At 31.7% G+C, this 17,502-nt stretch overlaps 1 protein-coding gene across 1 annotated transcript; it reads right to left on the bottom strand.

Annotated features, from left to right (window-relative positions):
• Positions 1 to 11,846: 11,846 nt before the first annotated feature.
• LOC123013781 lies at positions 11,847 to 13,010 on the bottom strand. Its single transcript, XM_044412558.1, has 4 exons — positions 12,882 to 13,010; positions 12,549 to 12,829; positions 12,466 to 12,501; positions 11,847 to 12,288 (listed from the first exon to the last, which is right to left on the bottom strand). The coding sequence occupies exons 1-4, from the start codon at positions 12,964 to 12,966 to the stop codon at positions 11,956 to 11,958; spliced, it is 735 nt and encodes a 244-aa protein (XP_044268493.1). The 5' UTR covers positions 12,967 to 13,010; the 3' UTR covers positions 11,847 to 11,955.
• Between the last annotated feature and the right edge of the window lie 4,492 nt (positions 13,011 to 17,502).

The following is a 17,502-nucleotide window of genomic DNA, read 5'->3' as shown; positions in this document are numbered from 1 at the left end:
CATGTTTGATTTGTTTTTACTATATTGTTTTGAATCATATATATAAAAATACGTTTGTATTTACTAAAGAAATATATTTAAAAATATTTAGTTATTTTAAAAAATATTGTTTTGTTAGAATTAGGAAAAAATAGTAACAGTAATTATGCCTGTATCACTTTATTGTCTAAAAGTTACATTTTTATTGAATCTTAAATCCTGGCATTATTTGAGGCGGGTTTATTAAACCCAAATTATAAACTAATTTCTGGCAAGTTTTCTTTTTGTTTTGTCTAGAATTTTCCATCCACCGCAAGGTTTGTAACTAGGTGTAGCAGTTTTTTCTTTTAATTTTAAAGAAAACCTCAAATCTAGCGAACATGATGAGATCAACCCATGCATAACTTGTAAAGCACTTGCAACGCCTTTGGGAAATGACCTAAAGTTCATGTTTATATTAACTCTTTTGTTCTCTCTACCCTAATTTCAAAGAAACTTTATATTAACGAGTGGTTTTAGAACACGAAAGCGAGTAATTGCTATATAATTCCGCCCTTCGTCATTATTAAAAATACTTTATTTGCGATTATTTGCGAGCGGGTATTTTTCTGGTGTATTAAGAGAGATGACTGGGACCTATTTAACTTTCTTATAATAACCGCGACTCTCTTTAAGCGCCATGAAAGCACCGTCTGTTTGTTTGATAGATTCGGTGACATGTCGGCTTGATAAATTACACCTTGACGTTTAATCTAGTCGAGCTTTAAGCCGTTTGGGACGGATTTTCGTGTAATTATCGTAAATCTGAAAAAGGTTTTTTCAATTCTCTATTGTTTGTAAACAAGCTAGTAGTAAATTAAAGAGTTTCGAATTATTCGGTCTCTGTAATGAGTAGCGCAACTGTGAAAGAGAAATTCAATTTCCAATATTACGTAATTACCCAGGAATTCAAATTCTGATTGATCGGAAAAGTAAATTTATTCGTGCATTTAACGTTGATTCAGATCAGAACGCGTGTCTTCCTTTAGACATTTCATTATTTATTATTCTCGGAAAAATCGTCGGATGTATTAGAAGTTGTGTAGAGATCAGTTTTTTCGGAAGGAAAACAATTTCCGATTGTATACTGGCAATATTTTATATGCGAATATCTTTTTCAATCGAGATCTTTCTCCGGGATAAGTATTCCTGGATCATATTTCTGCCTTCTCTTTCATCTGCCATCTCCGTATTATATGATCAATTTTGCTGTTATCTGTATTTTATTCTAACTTTTTAGCAAACACAGTTCATTCAAATGTTCTCTCATAATAGAAAAGTAACTCTCAACGACTTATCTGCCATTCATTCGTAAAGCTTGTTCTATCATTTAATATTAAATTTAATTCAAATGCAGCAAAAACAATTTTGTAAAATCCGTTATAAATGCAAATTGCAAAGGGAAGCTTTGAAACTAATGCATTAATTTGGATGCAGTTGCACAATATTATTTCACCTACAATAAAAATTTGCAAAACAAGAATAGCTCTGTATTTATTTAAATATTGTTACAAAACTTTAACAAAGTTTACTTACCAATAAGAACTTATGACATCACTTCAAACTTTTCTATAGTTGCGGAAAATTGTAATTTTAACCAAAACTATTTTAAAATTTTTGCATAACATTTTAAGGAAGTTAATTATTTAATTTATTTGAGTTGCTTTAAGTAAACGAACTAATTAAATTTTGCTAATTACAACTGTGCCATATTGGTACACAATCGATATTCTCTTATATGAGTGAATAATTTTGTGCAAAAATTTATAAACAGCGCTAATAACATCGTGTTTATTCAAAATCAACGTATGTGTTTTGCATGAAATTTGCTTACAGGACTGGGATTTATGCCCCTGAAGGCATTAATAATATCCAACCGATGGTATAATTGCTTTTAACCAGATGCGTCCTTTCGTGTGTACAAAATAAAACGCAGCCTGCGACAAAAGCTTTCATCAACAATTAATATGCTCTGTTGTTTTATGAATTTTGTCTCTTTGATTTTTCTTCATAAAAAAATACAAACCGTCAAATGGCTGATGTCGCGTTTAATTAAATGTTCAATCAACAATGAATAACTGGCTTTGGAATAAAATCGTTCTTTATGAATTTTTAATAACGCAAACTCAGAAAATAATCTATACAAATAATGGTCCAAATACATGACAATTGAGTATTCTACAATCAAAACTAACATTCCCCAAAGTTCAATTTGGTGTAGGTAAATGTAAATGATCATTAATGCATCACAATTTAGTGGTAATAATTTAGTGGTCTCAGTACCCAAAGCAGGCTCATTAATAAGTATTTAGAATCCCAATTACAATTACCAATACGAAACTAAATATTAATGTTGCCTTTGGCCTACGTTACCAGCAAATACAAAATTGCCGAAAGAAAACACAAATATGAATGCAGTTCACACAACCCGTTTCAAAATTTTAGCATAATTTAATTAATTTCATTCACTATCATAAAGTTGGAAAGTATGACATTTCAACTTTATTTAACAATTGATGTGAAATATACAGTTCAAGTTGGGAAGTGGCCATTTCTCAACCTAAAAATTGATAAAAAAGTGACCACTTCCCAACCCAAATTGTCAGTAGGTTCTGTTTTTCAAAATTTAAAAAAATGTTTGTTGGCTTTCTGTTTTTTAAAGAGCGTGATTGTGAATAAAATAGCATTGAAATCTTGGTGGTCGTTGCTTCATTGTACTTCGACATATTTGCACATACTTTAAAATTACTCCGTATTTCGAGCTCACTGACCTCAATAACGAAGTTGTCCTTATACCTTGCTGCAACTTTGTATCTGAAGGTTAATTTAGTTTAGTGCAATTTCGTAAGTTCGATGATGCAAATAGTATTTCCACCGTTAGATCTAGTATTAGAGATGCATCAAGCCGGCAGCCAAGAGCAGTAAAAGCGATCAGAGCAGGAGTGAAACTGTAAGTAGTAACAAAATTAAGGCAGTAGTAAACCAGTAGCTGAGTTATTCAAGTCTGTTAGGGGGCACATCACCGTAAATCCGTTACTGTCTCAGCGCGCTCAACGATGTCGTTACAGTTTACGACGGATGGATTATGGACGTTAGAAGGAAATACATTGGGCCCATTATAAACTCTTACAGAATTAGGGACTTTACATTATTTCTATATTTTAAATTTATCGGGGGTTGATCAAAGATATAAAATTTCCGAAAGACGCACTTTCGACGTGAAATTCGTTGTAAATTCCAGTAACAAAATTTGGGTACAGTTAACTAAATAAGGTGCGTGATAAAAGTTCAGGTGCCTGGCTGTTTGGCAATTTAAGTTGGTCTTTGCTACATTTTCATGAATTAGAGTGGAAGTGGAGGGTCGAAAAATAATAACATGGCACATCGTGTCGTTTTATAGCTTCATAACGGTTGTGTTAAAATGCGGATACTTGTACACCCTTTATATTACATCTTAAAGAAAGTCTCGGATAAATGGATTAAATTTTTATATGTCAAGCTTAACTCAACACAATTTTTCAGTGTGAAATTTACAAAATAAAGCTCGTTCACAACTTATCAGGTTACGTCAACAATAAAATTCGGTGGAGTGGAGACGTGCGATGTTGTGTTATCCTTAAAGTTATAAAATGTTTCTACTGAATTTTTCAAGAATACAAAAGATGAGATGTAAAGTACATTGTGAAAATTGTGGGATTGTTAATGGTCTATAAATTTAAAAAGTTTCCACAAAATGAAAATCTTTACAACTAGGATATTTCCAGAAATTACGAAACTTGTTGAGACGTCTTGAAAATTTATATTGTTTGAATCGAGAAGCATTAAAAGTTTAAACGGTTCAAAATATATCGAGCTAGAAAATGACTCATACACAGACCGAAAAAGAAAGATAAACATGATTTTTACATTCTTTATACATAACTATTATAGGTGGTGGTACAATAAATGGGTTTTAAATTTTACTGGAAGTCATTCTTTTATTTAAATAATTTTAATAATTGTTTTATTTAAGTCGGTAGGTACACTAATCGGTGTAATTTCTTCTTTCGGAAAACTTATTCGACGTTGATGTTTATATTTAAGTTATTGTAAAGTAGTAAACTTCTCAAAGATGTAGACTCTTAAATCAAGTTATTAAAATCTTTGCATCTTGTTATGTTGCAATTTACGGAATAGTTAGTGTTGTAGTTTACTCAAAACTTTCAAAGCTAATATTTTGTGCATAATTTATTAAACATAACGAAGCAAGAGTTGAAAATCAATTCGGACTCCGCCAACTCTGTGAAAAATCTTCTCCGGAATGGTTCAATTCACCATCAGTAATTGAGTTCAAATAAAGCATCCACTCGTATGCAACGTACAATAATTTTTAATTTAACACGAAGTGCTGCCTAATAGCTCGCACCGAGCGATTATTTCGGCAATTTGGATGTGTTAACGACCTCAAGATCGTTAAACTGAAAGATTACTTCTATCTACTATGTAACAGAACATTGAGGAGAGCGGCGAAATTTAATTTAGCGCTTTAGATGTAAGTATCATTGACATGTAAGCCGCAATTTCAGGTGAAACTTTGACCCTTTGCGTCGCTTCGTTAAACTGTGCTGTCAAAGAAGCAAGTAAAAAATTGTCACTTGCTGAATTTTTTCTTCGCCGTGTGGTCACGGATAATCCCTTGTGACGGAGGGATCGTATGAGTAGCCGGAGACAAACCATCTTAGCCGAGTCTGTTACAGCCAAATCCATTATAGATGAGCGCACATTTCCCTGGACGGTATGAAGACCGGAATTATAACAGGAGTCCTCCCTCAATCACTACAGAGGTTCAACCAAACACAATGATATTTGAAGTATTTTGAAGATTCTAGGGGATTCGTTTTAATTTCAAGAAATTAGGATGTCTATAGTAAGACTTTAACAAACTTACAAAACACTTAAATTTTCCAGAATATTGTATTCTAAAACTTTGCATATAATATTTTGGCTTTTAGAATATTTAAAAGTTTTTCTAGATTTTTGCAAACTTGTGTACATTTTGTGATTATCTGTCATTTTGTCCTCCAAACGACAAATTCTCGCATTTCCAAAATTAAAAATTGCCACAATAAATAACTCCAAAGACGGCCGAAGCGCCAAATGACGCCCCAGTAATCGGTATTTATAGCCTTCGCCGTTATGTTAACATAAATCCACTCCAATATTGGCAGGTGTCGGAGGTATCCCTAAAGGCTAGTCTTAATTAGCGGTTCCTAGTTCATTATTCACCTGCGCCGCGGCGCTGGCCACCGTCGCTTTGTCCGACGCCCCTGTCGATTGCCGTGAAATATTTATAGGGTCTCTGTGAACCTCGAATGTTTTGTCTCGTTTTGTACCTACGACTGTATGTGCCGAATCCGGTCGGCTATAATAGGTTAAACGTCGCTGATGAATTAGACAGGTAATTTATGGTCCAACTATCTGAAAGCCCTTTTTTTTGGTAATGAAAAATGGGAATCTTGATTCAAATTCGCAAAATAAAAGTTCGAAATTGTTAAAAAAACATCCGTGGCACTCCAGACTTTCGGTTTAAAAAGATACTTAAGATGAAATATTGCGTCTTCCGCGTTTCTTATTGACAAGTTGGAATAACATTATTGATTGGTACTTTCACTCAACTTTCAGGTACCTACTTGACAAATTGGTTAAAATGAAAATGACGATCAAGCCAAAATGAAGAGAACACTTAACTGGAAATGATGGTTAATGATACGATTTGACCTGAATTCAGTTTACTTGAAAATGCTTACTTAGAAACACTTAATTTTATAATTCGACATAACAACAGACCTACATAGCATAGCATCTAATTTCCTATATAAAATTGCAATTTAGAATTTTTTTTTCATAAGAATTTCAGACTCATACTGATACAAACAAAAATGACCCAGTTTTTGATCTTACTGTTTTTGTTGTTAATTTATGTTTTTAGTTCTGAAATGAACAATAATTGATATTTACTATTCCAAGTTCTTCAATTTTAAACTTAATAAAGTTTCCAAGAAAATCGAAGACTAGCAATAATCAATTACATATCGGATCAGAACGTCAATTATTGAAACGTTAAGCATACTTTTTACTGAAAATTATAGATCCACATATGTTTTCTTATTTTATAAGTAGCACGACACAATTGTGTTCCTAGAGTGATAATTTATAACAGAAATAATATTACTAGATTCTTTAGTGAGTAGTTATTTAACTTGCTTAGGTATTCAGAATATTAGACTATTCTGAGAATAGTCAAACTATTATTAGTCATAACTTATTCGTGATCAAACTCATAATTTAAAAAAATACATTTTTGTACAGCATTTGTAAATTTTAATTACCGCATATTTACACAATAATGCAAATAGGTACGTTTTAAATAAAATGTTTAGCTAATTTTTGGTTAAATAAATGTATATGTGCAAAATAATTTAAAATAATTTATATCAATTCTGGTAAATGCTGGCAAACACAATTAAGTAAATAAATAATAAATTCAAATAGTTGTTTGTGGTTTATTTTAATTACAGAAAATATATTATTGAATATATCTATGTCTCCGAATTGAGTTGACAAGGGGAATTTTTTTATCTTTGATTAAACGCCAAAATTGCAAAAAAAAACATTTCTTTGTTTTACCTGAAACGAGCAAATCTGTAATTAAAACTTCATTATTCTAATTCAGTACTGTAAAGAAAAGTTTTTTTTTTACTTGATTTTGGCTTCTCTGCTTTTCAAGTCCTATAACATTGGCGGTTTTATTATTATGACAATGGTGTCACTTTGACAAATTAGTTTACGCAAGTTAAATAACAAAAGTGTTTGTAGAAAACATAATTTTAATAAATAGCAACTCAAAGAAACAGCTTTAAGATAAAAACCAAAGTAATTTTTAACAAGAACTATCATTAATAAATTAATTGTCAAAGTGACATATAGTTGTCAAATAAATAAAACCGCCAATGTGATAGGACTTAAAAAACAGAGAAGTCTAAAATCAAGAGAAAAATTAACTGATCATTTCACTGAATCAGAATAACGAAGTTTTAAGTACAGATTTGCTTGTATCAGGTGAAGCAAAAAATGTTGTTATCCACAATCACTAATGTAATATGCCTATTACTAACAACGTTAAAATTACAAAAACAACGAGAATTTTTTCTCTAAAATTTTCAAGTTACGCATAATATTTTGTTAATTTAGTATTGAATTGCTTTTGTAGCAGATTCTCTTACTTCTGGGGGAGCACACTGCTCCATTTCGTCGATTTTAAATCAGATTCACACATTATTTCAATATTTTTTTTGACATTTCTGAAATGTCAAAAATCAAACATCATTTGGATGGCCTATCACGTTTGGACCTTAAGTTTGTTACAATTTTATTGTAAGTCAAATTTTTGACTGAAAATAATGTGATTGTGAATAAAATAGCATACAAACCTCGGTGGTAATGGCATTACCACTATTTTTTTTACCATCTCGCATGTAATGTACTATTTTGCAGTTTCGGAGTAAAATCAAAGATAATTTTTTTTCTTCTTGTAAACTTAATCCGGGGACATACTGTATGTGGGTAACTTTGTACATGAGTCTCTTAAAAAAACAAACTAATATTTTGAAAATTACATTTATGTTATTTTCTTTTCTTTTAATAATTTATCTGGTTAATACAATTTTATAAAATAGAAACTTTTGACGATTACAAATTTTGTAAAAAAAAAATCTGTTATTTTTTCTTTAAAATCCAGCCCATTAATGGCGGTGTCGCAATTGTTTCAACAGGTCATTGAAAATCATATTTAAACATTGAGTGTTAATTTGGTATTTGGTGTGGACACCCTGCTGATAAAAGGAAAATAAATACGGACACGGTAACAGGAGAAACATTTCAATTCGGTTCGAGCTTCAAAGTTGAAGTGCGTCACAACGTCGGCGAACTTCAACAGCAAGCTTTATACAAACCTTGTTCAAATAAAACCCAGTTTACAATCGTTTGAAGTGTTTTAAGTGGACACAGTTTCAAATGTCCAACCTAAAGCTTCCTGTCCGATCTCCGGTTTAGTCAGTCCTGTGTCAAAGGATTAATTGAACCCAGGTTTTAAATAGCCAACAATCGGCTATTATTTGTTTATGTGTCAGAATAAACGTTGGCAACATTTAATTTTCACGACAATTATTAGGTGACTAATCATGAAACGTTTAATTTAATGAAGAGAAAAAAAACGATAATAATTAACAATGCAGCGAATTGAAACATCGTTAATTTTGGTGATAAATGGAGCGGGAACGAAGTATCCAGCCGACATCCCCTCATCCCAATTATAAAGACTGAAAATCCTGAAATTTAAATTAGGCGACTCCCCAACATCACCGACAATAGAGTTCCATTAACAAAAACAGCTCCCTGTGGTATTCCCGACATTTTTTTTTCGATTAGTTCTTCGTCCTCGACAATCCGAAGGCATAAATCATTTTCGATTCCCCATATGTTTCCGCACCGCAAAAACAATTACCAAGCCAATTACAACGCTCAGTATTAAAACCAGAAATCAAAGCCACGAGATGCAATGATTAAGATAATACCATTACCGTTATCTATCCCATAATCCATTAGCGGGCTTTGTGTGGAGCGGACGTGTAAGCGTGACCACGTTTGTTATTCACGTTTCTCCCTCCATGCGACATAAGGGGTACAAACTTTGCAATGGAACATCAAAGCTTGCCTCACCGAAGCTTCAACTAGAATTTTACTTGTCTCCTATCAACATTATCTACATTGCAACAGACGTTTTTCTTGCATCCATGCATGCAAAGTGTCGCAAAACTATGTTACAAATGATATGTGGAGCTCAGGTTTGGTTGACAGAAGTAATTCTGCATGTATTTTTACAGATTCTGTTGCTGACGTTATTGATAAGCACACTTTTCAATATCAACATTTTATCAATCACAATGATACACGTCTAACATAGCGTTATAAAAACATAAAAAATTGTGTATTGTAATTACCCTCTCATCTTTTTTCCATTACAAAAAATAAGTAAATACTAATAAAAAATTTGGTAATTCACTTTTTGCAATTAAATCCGAAAACTTCTCGATAGATCTGTTCTTAAGTTGCAATTAATTCAGCGGTCGTCCTTTGATGAAACTGTTTTTCTCTCTGTTTGTTTTTCTCTCAACGTGTATCGATTTTTCTCCGTTTTCTTTGTAAAACTTTAGAAACTGTAATTTAGTAATAGAGAATTCGAATATTGGCGTCCCTTGGACGTCACCACTGCGTTTTCGTTTGATCGTCTAACCACTTTTTATCTGTGTTTCATGAGTCGCTAGATCGTATTTTGGCTGTGAAAAAAGTCGAAGACGTGTAATTTAAATATTTTTTGGGTACGTCGAAGAGTTTTTCCAACGGCTGAAGAAATTAAAATGCAAATTAAGGTAAATCTACTATTCAATCTGTCGCATTCGTTTCCGAATCAATTTCCGAAACATTTGGCCATCACAGCGCGGTAATAGCTTTACGACACCCTTTCGCTATCCCTGATTGATTTCCAGAGGGATGGGACGAAACTGATTATGATTATTCATTGATTCGAAAGCGTTCAATTAAATACAAAACAATAAGAATTTTAGAGCGGGAACGAGACTTAAAATAGAACGCGGACGCAGTTGAATTTTGGACCGGGTTAAACGTGCTGTTATTAAAAGTTGCTATTTAAAACTGGAATCAAGCAAATTTTATTTTTTTTTTATTGTTTCCTTAATTCTAAAAGCATCTAAACAAATTCCGTTTTTGCTAAATTGTGTCGGAATATTCTTCAAGTGATTTTCTTTTTGTACGAGTTTGGTGTAAGTATATCTACAATATTCATTACTATTTATTAAGAACATCGGTGGATGGCTTAGTTAACACAGTCTCCGAATAACCGGACGTGTCGTTTAAGAACTTTGCAAAAGCCGGAAATAACTCCTTCCTTTTAAGCTGGAATATGTTCAGAACTTAATAGAGGTCTGTCGAGTCTTTTCTAAAATTTGCAAGTATTATAAAGTAATGTTTATTCAAATTTTGTGAAATTCTGCCGTTCTTATATAATGCCTCTCAAATTAGTTTACGAAAGCTTTGTGCAAATGTTTTATTCACTCCATGAAAAATTAAATCAGATTTTAGAATCTTGTCCCTTTGGACAAAGACATTTTTCAAAATATATAAGAAAGGAGCATTGATGTTGGATGCATACGTATTGTGCTTAAAGTAGCCATAAATTATTTTAACTGCCTATAGAAACGTATGCATTTTTTAAGTTTTATTGATAGGAAAGAGCTTGCTACATTATTGGGAATTTTCATAAAAACCCTTGATTTATTTATTACTCGCAGTAATACTGAGAGACTTCAAAATCGATACGAATCGGAAATGTTATTTCACATTTTTACCTATTTGCAGCTTATCATACTCATTTAACATATAAAGTGTGTGTGAATGTTAATTGAACATTCGATAATCTTTATGTTTGTTTTGTTTGCTTATTCAATACAAAATAGTTAAAAAAATACATACAGGTGTGTCAGAACTCGCGCCCCAGAGAAAAATTTCAAGTAAGATAAGAACAGGAACATGGAAAAAATGTTTCAAAAAATCTATCTGTCAAAAAATTTTGACATTTATTTTTTGACATTTGAATTTTTTTTATGTGTATACTGATGATCTTGTATGTGTTTTTTAATAATTATTTAGCAAAAGTACAAAAAATTAAAGCCACAAATAACATTGAACAGTGTTATGATTTATAGGATACCGTTTCCTTATTTCAAATCTTCTAATAGCCTGTAGCAAAAAATTTGAAAAATTATTTTTCCAACAGAAATAAGTAGAGTAAAGTGCAAAATTTAAACTCTCATAACTTGGATTTATAACTAAAACTTTTTAACATTTGTTCCTAGTATCTTACCATATATTTTTCTCTGAAGCGCGAATTCTGGCGCAGCCTGTATGTATGTAGATGTAAATACTTATTATACACCGGCTTACCTATAAGCTACAGTAATAAAGACGGGTATATTTTTAATATTAATTGACACTTAAAATACATACCTATTGAAATTTATAAAAAAGTTTTGAAATTAGATTTTTTTGACAAGATTTAACAAAATGCATTGATTTTATTATACATATGTCTTTCTATAATTTGCTATAATGAATGGTAAAAAATAATACAAAAACATATAATAATACATTTTTAAGACATAAAAGCTTTGTTAATAGAGAAGTAGAGCAGAGAACGATAGGAGTGGGGAAGGGTGACATTTTTTTATTCAAACGATTTTGAGTGTTTTTCTATTCCCTAACTCGTTTTTTGTTTAAAAATGTGGTTTTCTGTAAAAATGTGTGTTGGCCTTTTTTCTATTAGGTACTTAAATTGGATGAAAATGGAAGTAGTCACTTAAAGAAAATATAAAGAGAAAATTGAATACATTTAAGTTTTTAAATTGCAAAAGCTTGCAAAATTAGAAAATCACTTAATCAAATAACTTATTTCTGTAGATTGTTTTTATTTCGCATTACCAATTGCTATTATTTTACAATTTTTTTTGGTGGCCGATAAACAAAAACAGAGTCTGAGTTTGTGCTTCGCGTAAAGAATTTCCCTAATAATATAATAAACACTAAAGTGTCTCTCCTACCCAATTACGCTTAGAGACACTTGAAAGGTGGAAGTTGTTAAGTTTCGCACTTATTTGCAAGTTTAATAAGAAATATGTCAAGACAAACAATGCAACTAGACAAAAAAAACAAACAAAAACACTTTAAATATTTATTAAGTATTAGTTTATGCCTTTAAAATACAATAATAAAGTAGTAATAAAACAGCACTAACCCTAAATACAATATTATTGTGACTTGCTCGTCTTAGTCGTCATTAAGGAACTGCGGTGGAGGCGGCAAAAATTCGTTGTGTCTCTTGATCTTATCTCTAGCCCTCGCACAGGCTTTCTGGTCTTTTATCTGTTCGGCGGGACAACCGAGCTGAATTTCCCTAAACATACAGTGCATAAGTTTAACCCCGGCTGGATTACAAGATTCAGTATCGGAGGTATCGCGGTTGGCTGTGGCATTCTTGGCTTCAGCCAAGCATGTTGAAACCACTTTGTCCTGAATCGACGCAAACCAGGATTCCTTCGCCATGGTCTCCTTTATGAACGCTTCAAACTGGCTCTCTTTCACATTACCATCCTTATCCAACTACAACCCAATTATTTACAATTAACAGTGATGCGTGACGGAAGTGGATTTCCAGGTAATTCGTGTTTTTGGACCAGTTTTCACGCGAGATAGACATAATCAGGAATTTAATAAAAGACAGGATATGGACGATTTAGATTCGCAATAGTGCGGCCTTGAGGGATATTTGCTACTTACCACATCTTTCTTCTGACCTACGCATTCGAATACACACTGAAAACAACAAATAACAAATAATCAAATTTGGTTGTAACTAGTACCGTCATGTCTCGGCGGTGTTTATCCACTTTGTCGCATCTGAAAGGATCGAAATCGCGAGGGCCATCCTTATCCTTGTTACCTACAACTTGCTTGAAACACTCTCTCTTAAAATCGCGCTCTTTTTCGTGGATGTCGTCAAACGTTTCTTCAGCACAACACAGTTTCTTCTTCCTGAAGGGCCTGCATTTTTCCCCCATGACCCCTTCTTCATCTCTTCGACTCCGGTAGTGTGAATAAGACGAAGTTTCAAGCTCTACTAGCTCATTTGCCAAAATCTGATCTGTGAAGAAGTTATTTGAGTACCACCAATTGTGTAGTGAAAATTTACTTACTAAATAATGGATCATTAAATTCGTATGCTGCAATGACGGCAACGACGACTATAAGAAGAGTAACGACTGCGATTTGCTTATTCATTGCTGTGCTAGTTTATTACCACTGACCGGCGATCTTCTAAGCGCCGTTTATATACCAGTTTCATGATGGCAAAACTCACGTCAGCATTCAAGTACCTGCAAAAAAATTATAATGATCCAACCATTTTCTCAGTGGATGATTTCAAACAATTTTTTGTTTGGAGAACAATTAATTTTAAGTTACAATCGTGCGAATTCGCAAAAAAATTGTTTTAAATTATAATTATTGCACCATAAATCGTAAAAAGAATTAGAAGGAAGGTCTTTTAGCAAATTTTGTGTGAGCTAAAAGAATTTCATTAGATCTATTTAAAAATCCACAAGCCTTTCGAATGTTTACATTTTAATTATGGAAAGTAATTGAAATTTCTTCCAGCAAAGCCTCTGCTTACAAAAGAGTGTACGTTCGCTCATATTGTCCCTGAATTCTTAATTGGAGCTTTTTTAATAATTTATTACGGCAGCTATAACCTCAGAGTTCGTTAGACTAAATCCTGAATGAAATGAGCTGCTTTATTTTTCTTAATTTGTCATTTAGGTACTTAAAAATATTTCAAAAATAACAACTTCTAATTAAATAAATATTTTCTTAAAAGCACTGTGTACTTTTTATACAAAAAATTGTTAAAAACTTTTTAATTTGTTTTTTTTTTGATAACAGTAGAAAGCAGCAGTTTCCAGACTGTGGCAGGAGCTTTTTGACAATTATAAGTTTTTGTTTCCTTTAATACGTATAGAAGACTTTTACATAAAACTAGAATTTCATAGAATATACATAGAATTATCTATTAAATTAAACATACTGGATTGTTATATAAACCACGAGTCTGACAAACTTTGAGTAGAGTACTTAATGTAAATTAACGAAAACTTGCTTTATAAAATTAATAATTTAATTTGTCATTATTTTTTAGACATTTTTTAAAAAACATAAGAAATAAATTGTCTTTAGCAATGGTTGGTCAAAAATTAAACAAAATTTGATTGTTGAATCTAGTATTTTGTGAACATTCTGTTTTGGGTTGTCAGACTTTTAGTTTTATAAGTAACAACCGAAAAAATTCTTAGTAGGTAATTGCGCAAAAAAAGTTTTAGAGTGAAATAAATAACAATAATTTTAAATTTATTTTTAGAATAGTGGCAAATTTCATATTACGTACTAAACAATTAAATATATACAATTCACTCCAATTACTGTTACAGTGCATTTACCACCATAACAAGTTGTATCCCATAAACACAATTTGCAAGTGCATAAAACGATATGTTAATTATATAAGTACTCGATAACACTTGCGTGTCACTTAGATATATTATAGCTCTATACCGTTAAGTTTGACCCCCATAACACTTTAGGCGATAGCTTCTGCGGGTGCACCTTACCATTAACCAAACCCGGACCAGCTTTTAAGAATTTATAGCAGTTTTAAAACCCACATAGAAAATGAACAAGTTGTGGACATAGTTGTAACAATTTTATCTGGATGTGTTTAACGGTACTTGGCAGAACGTTTAAGAATAATTGCCTCATCATTCCACCGTGTGTTTGATAGTTATGAAAAAGCCTAGCACTAATAATAATTAAAGTCGATAGTCAAAGTGATGGATTACAAAATTAAAAGATTGTGCCATGTATACGTATCTAGTAGATAATTTTTGTTTGACCGTGAACTCGGTTTTCTGGTGAAGGCTTCTAAATATTGATGGCAATTTATATCGATTGTACTTTTTATGTATAATCTATTTGAACAAAATAGTGGATAATCCTGTAAATAATTTCATTCGTATTGTATTGTGGCAGGGTATCGGGATACAACAACACTGCTTTGTGCAAACTCGTTGCATCGATTCGTCGACATACCACGAGAAACATAAAAATAAAACTTTTGATGTGAACCTATCGATTATGTGTGTAATATAATAAATGGCAAAACGAGTGTTGATCCTTCGTTTCGAAGCGACAGGATACCATTACAGAAATATCCTAATATCCTTGTTGTGTGTTCAACATTGCTCAATAAATCAAACAAAATTGATTACAAAGTAGACAAGTGCTGTCAACACAAACTTTTCAAAAAGTGACACCGGTTACAAATGGCTGCTGACGCTTTAATGAACCGATTTTAAGTTTACCGAAAGATTTCACATGATAGATTGCCACAGCAAATTGAATGCAAACTGAGATTATATCTCTGCAATACGCTGAAAAATTGCCAAATTGGCGTTAATAAAATTTATTTCCTTTTAATAGTGAATGTGCTGTAAATAATAAATTATAATGAATATAGGGCTGGCAAAAAGAGTGCTTGTAGATAAAAAATAGAAACGAGAACAGAGCTTTAAATTTTTATTTTTAGTCAGCTAATTAAACGTTTATTTTTTCAGTCATTTGCTAGTTTTACGCTAATTACTTCTTTAATTGTATTTTAGTAGCAATTACATTCAGTTTATTATAATAATGTTAGTAACGGAATAACGACTTATGACGTTTGTTTAATAACACATTTTAAAATTCTTGAAAGTTCCAAAGTAAATAAATTCTACTTTTATACGATATCAGCAAGTTAAAATTGCTCTTCTTTACTTCGTTCGGATACTTGTTATTAAGAGTTTTCGTGACTTGATATTCTCGGAAGTCGTCATTTTTATTATTCCGATACTTTAAATCACATTTATAGTTTTTACAAAACTTATAATTTAATACAATCTCAAAGTAAAAATAGAGATGTTTCATAAAAATAATTTTGTTTCGAGCATATTTGTCTTTTATTTATGCTATTCAGTACACATTATGTAACTTACAAAAATAGAAAATTAGGTACTTTAATGAACCATAATTGCATGAAGATGACATTCTGAGTAAACTTGAGTTTTTTCTTGTCACAACCTTGCAAAGTCCTGTAAAATCACACAAAAGTCAAACTAAAGTAGGTAACAACTTTGTTAATATAATTCTGTTAATTTAAATTGTAATATACAAGCGCACACGGAATTTTGGACGATTTGTCATTCGACTGACATAAAATTCCGTGTCCGCCAGTGTATTGGTAATAATTAGCTTAATTAGTATTGTGTTGTCTGAGACAACTTGTCTCAGACGTGTCAACTTTACATAAAAAAGTGTAATAAAGCCTAACAGTAATTTTTTACATATTGATGCAGAACTCCTCGGTGATACATTTTGTAACACCCTGAAATATTGCAACTTGTTTATAATATTCTCATACAAATCTCCGGGATTACCATACATTTGCGTTCATTTCTCTATATTTGATAATACTATATGTATTTAATTTTGGCAATGCAAATAAAGCTTATTTAAATACATACATAATGTTTTAAGCAGTTTATGTAATGTATGTACATTATGTGGTTTTTCCATGTACAAAACAGTTTGGTATTTTGTAATACGTATTATTAAACTAATAAAAGACATTAGTTTTGATTTAGCTTGCGAACTACTTCGAAATAATTAATTACTGTATATTTTCAAGAGCGAAACTTTATTTTTTGCAACTTTAGTTCAAATTAACATGTTATAGCCGTCATTAAGCATTCCATTAAACACAACTGAAGTTGTTTCGCTATTCCGTTTTATTCGCTGTTTTATCAAGCGAAAATTTAATTATGATGTGTTTTTTAGTTATATTGCGATATAAATATTTTATCGATTTTTTACACTGAAAAAAAACAAACAATTATGTTCTACCGTTTATTTATATTGATTAAAAACTACAAAATTCAAATTATTGGGTTCTTTTTCATTATACTTTTCCAATTCGTTGTGTTGTGGGGTTGGGGCTTTCTTTGTTGTTGAAGTTTCTGCTTCCACACAGCTAAATAAGATACTGCTAACAACTGTTTTGTCTCGAAAAGTAGTAGATATGAAAAGGAGATTATACCTCCAAAAGAGAGTGAAGATAATGACAGTAATTTATATTTTGTTTCAAACGCGTTATCCGAGTTTGATAATATACCCGACAATTTATTTCGATACCTTTTTAATATTTAGTAGGTAAGTTTCATTTGAAATTGCTTCTTTTCGAATATTGTTTAAGTTGTGACATGCCTGTCACAAAGTTAACCGGTAAAAAAATAATGTTTAAAAATGTTTTCCACGATGCGTGAACACATGAAGAGATATACTTAAAATGTCAATTCTGACACGTATGAAATATTAGTTTAGGTGCATAATTTGCACACTACTGACGTGCCACATGCAATGCAATCTAGACTTATAAATGGTTTAGAATTTATTATCTGATTTTTCCATACCTTAGGGACTGTATTAAGTAAGACATTTGCTCTAATTAAACATGCAGAACGACAGCATAAAAATCCGGGGTGTATTTTATGTGGCCATAAAACGCAATAATCGCCCTATTAAGACCATTTTTCGATACCGCTCCACCTCTCTTTATCTGTGTACGCTATTCTGTATTATTTATCCAATTACGAAAACAAAGAAAGAATTTCGAGTAAAAAAGTGAAACAAAAAGCTGTAAAAGCCCGATTACTGTCCATATCGCTTTTACAA

This window comes from Tribolium madens, unplaced genomic scaffold (assembly GCF_015345945.1).
Source record: "Tribolium madens isolate multiple individuals breed KSU strain unplaced genomic scaffold, Tmad_KSU_1.1 Scaffold_96;HRSCAF=242;Tcas5.2_LG5, whole genome shotgun sequence".
NCBI classification, from domain to species: Eukaryota; Metazoa; Arthropoda; class Insecta; order Coleoptera; family Tenebrionidae; genus Tribolium; species Tribolium madens.
This window is presented reverse-complemented; position numbering and strand designations above follow the sequence as displayed.